The sequence below is a fragment of the Octodon degus genome, unplaced genomic scaffold (assembly GCF_000260255.1).
Source record: "Octodon degus isolate 3935 unplaced genomic scaffold, OctDeg1.0 scaffold00142, whole genome shotgun sequence".
In the NCBI taxonomy this organism is placed as follows: Eukaryota; Metazoa; Chordata; class Mammalia; order Rodentia; family Octodontidae; genus Octodon; species Octodon degus.
Window position 1 is genome coordinate 6,994,389 of NW_004524718.1, and position 3,323 is coordinate 6,997,711.

The 3,323-nt window shown below is 47.9% G+C and overlaps 1 protein-coding gene across 2 annotated transcripts in view; it reads left to right on the forward strand.

The window, feature by feature from the left end:
- Positions 1-6: 6 nt before the first annotated feature.
- Positions 7-3,323, forward strand: part of Prkaa1 (protein kinase AMP-activated catalytic subunit alpha 1) — a 59,318-nt gene continuing 56,001 nt past the window's right edge. For both annotated transcript variants that reach the window (XM_023701875.1, XM_004641803.2), the window contains exon 1: positions 7-109. In XM_023701875.1, coding sequence (XP_023557643.1) covers positions 10-109 — 100 coding nt within the window. In that variant the 5' untranslated portion in view covers positions 7-9. The remainder of the gene's footprint in view (positions 110-3,323) is intronic.

Here is a 3,323-nt window from a genome sequence, read left to right on the forward strand (position 1 = left end):
CGGGGAAAGATGGCGACGGCCGAGAAGCAGAAACACGACGGGCGGGTGAAGATCGGCCACTACATCCTAGGGGACACGCTGGGCGTCGGCACGTTCGGCAAAGTGAAGGGTGAGGGCGCCCGCGCCGGAGGCCGGCCTCCGCCCGGCCCGGCCGCCTCCTCCCCGCGCACCTTCATCCTCCCCGCGCCCCGCGTCCCTCGTCCCTCGTCCCCGGCTCGGCGGCCCCGTCCGGCTCCTGCGGGGAGCGAGCCCGCGGCTGCAGCCCGACCGCGGCGCTGCCCGGGGCGGGCGGGCTGGTGGGCGGGGGCCGTCGCCATGGCTACGGCGCGGCGGCGGAGGGGCTGCGCCGCAGCCTCCGGCTCGAACTTTCGCAGGTGCGAGGGTCGGACGCCGCCCGGTCGCCGGGCCTTGGCTCGCGGCTGAGCTCCCGGGGCTCGCGGCCAGCCCGCCGTTTCCCCGCCGTCCTCCGGGCTGTGCATCTTTCCACCCCTGGCGGGAGGCTGTGGACTTGCCTGTTCAGGCTGTCGGCTGAGTGTGAGATGTGTTCTTCCAAAAGTAAGGTTGCTCTGGGGGAGCCTGCAAAACTAAAAAAAGCAGAACGACTCAGACTGTTTTGTAGGAAAGTGCCACTGATGACCTTCACAGCAGTCATGGATATAAACCGGTTCTATATTTGCGATGCATGGTTTGTGTTCTGAGGGCTGAATCTGTGCCTTAGTATGTCCAGTTATTCGGAGATGTGTGGTTACTAGAATTTTTCTTTTTTCTTTTTTGTACCGGGGATCGAACTCAGGACCTTGCATTTGCCGGGCAGGCGCTTATGCCACTGAGCTATAGCCCAGGCCAGTGTGTAGTTACTGAGTGCCGACCCTGGCGGGTACAACAGATGTTGCCTCCAGATGGTGTTTACTAGTTTTTGTAGTACAGTTCGTTTCCATTTACTTTCACAGGATATTTAATAACAATTTAGTGAGCATCATTTAAAGTTTTTGTTGTGAAGAAAAGTAGATTATAACCAGACATATGCTGGCATATGCCTGTAATCCCACCAGTCTGGAGGACGAGGCAGGAGGATTGCCAGTAGTTCCAGGCCAGCTTAGACCTTGTAGTCAGCTCAAGGCCAGCCTGAACTACGTAGCCAACCTTGTCTTAAAACAAACAGACCTTCAGAAAATCTAAACATAAACGTGTAGAATCTCTTTTATCCTTATATGGCAACACAGGTGTTCTGGAAATAACAAATGATCTCTAGTCCCCCAATTTTAGCACAGAAACTTTAGTTGAAGTTTATTTGTTTTGTTTTGTTTTTGGTGCGAAGGACCAAACCCAGGGCTTCCAGCCATCTAGGCAAGCGTCCTACCGCTGAGCTAAATGCCCAACCCCCACAGAAACTTTAATTGCAAGCTTTGTGAGGCATACTTTTTTTTTCGTTTAATATGTTTGGCTTTGGTGGGGTGTGGTGGCACATACCTGAAATCCCAGAACTCGGGAGGAAGATCATGAGTTTGAGACCAGCCTGGGTTACAAAGCGAGCTTAAGCCTAGCCTGCACTGCATAAGGAGACCCTCTCTCAAAAAAAGACCAAAAAAAAAAGGTTAATTTTGTTATTGAAGACATAGATGAAATTTGGAACTGATAAAAATAATTCATGCCTTGGCTTTGGAGAGAATAGATTATGTCTTGCGTATACTAAACACTTAGTAAATATTTGACTTGAAGGAAAAAAAAAACTGTAAAAGTCTGTACAGTGAGTTAAGTCTTGCCCTCCCAGAGCTAAATAAACATTTTCTGATTTTATCTAGGTATGAAAGAGTAGAACCCTTCCTTGTTTTTCCCTTTCTGAGTTGTAGAATTGGAAAATGGCTGTATAGCTCATAGACAAACAAAGACTCAGTTCCTGCCTAAACCTTGTTAGGAGAATCAGCAAGGCCTACACCCAGGAGCTGATGTCAGTCTGCGTGGGTGGCTCGTGTTTGCTCCCAGCGCTCTTGAGGCTGAGGCAGGAGGATCACTGAAACTTAGAGGACAGCCTGCTTTACCTAGAGAGGTCAAGGCAAGCCTGCACTACAAAGGGAGACCCTGTCTGGAGCAACAAAACACAACAAAAACAGCAATGATTGAATACTGTAATAACAACTGCTAAAGTGGATACATATTTAGGCCAGTAAGCTGTTTTGTGCCCTTGAAGTTTTTTGTTTTTTAGCTTTTGCTATGCTGTCTTTCTGCTTGTTAGCAATTGTAAATTGCTTTTTAATGTACAAGTATTCCTAAGAAATGCTCATTAATGCTTCTAAAATAGTAAGACAGTTTGTACCCCTTCCCAGAGTTCTTTGATATGGTTTCCACAGTTCTTCTGAAGAGTGAGGTTGATTTTTTTGTACTTGATAAGTCTTCTAGTACACCAAATAGTAAAGGAGGAAGAGATTTTTCCTTTTCTGGATTTGATCTGTGATGTGTCTGACATGGATGTAGTGATTCTGCTGTTTCTTTTTCTTTTTCTTTTTCTTTTTCTTTTTTTTTTTTTGATTCTGCTGTTTCTTAATCCTCTCCACCCACACATTCCTCTCTTGAGATACTCCTGTAGTCTCTCAGTGTCAGCAACCTCTCCAAGTAAAGAGGGCCAGTCTTAACGGTTCATATGTTAAAGGATCATATGTTTCATGGCTATGATACATTCAGAGCAGCAGGGAGAGTTTGATGCCAGTCTGAATCTGTGTGGAGAAATTTATTCATAAGCATCCACAACCACTTCATTTTATGAGTTGTTAAGCACTTGCGACACTTTTTGCCTTTGCATACTTCTCTCTCCATAGCAAGGAAGCCCAGCCTGCCTCTTGTGTGTCCTTAACAGTGTGTCCAGTCTCTGTGACCTTTGGCATCGTCACTGGAAAGAGGGATAGAATTAGAATTACCTTAGAGAACATAGCCCACACTTGGCTATGTGGAGGGCCTCTGTTTCTGCAGTACTTGGATAGTGGGGGTGGGCAACAGGGTGAGTTCCCCCAAAGAAGTGAGTAATGTTAAGGTCAGGGAGAGAAGGAGAGACAGGATACTGATAGAGCAGACAAAAGAAAAAGCCAGGGTCCGACGTCGCTGCGCCGGCGAGGGACTCGGAGGGCCTGGGCCGGAGCTGGACGCGCAGGGTCGCTGGCGAATTTCAGGATGACTGACACTTCTGAAGCTATTCCAAACTTTGAAGAGATGTTTGCAAACAGATTCACAGAAGATGATAAAGAATACCAGGATTATTTGAAACGCCCCCCTGAATCCCCTCCAGTTATTGAAGAATGGAATAGCAGAGCTGGTGGGAACCAAAGAAACAG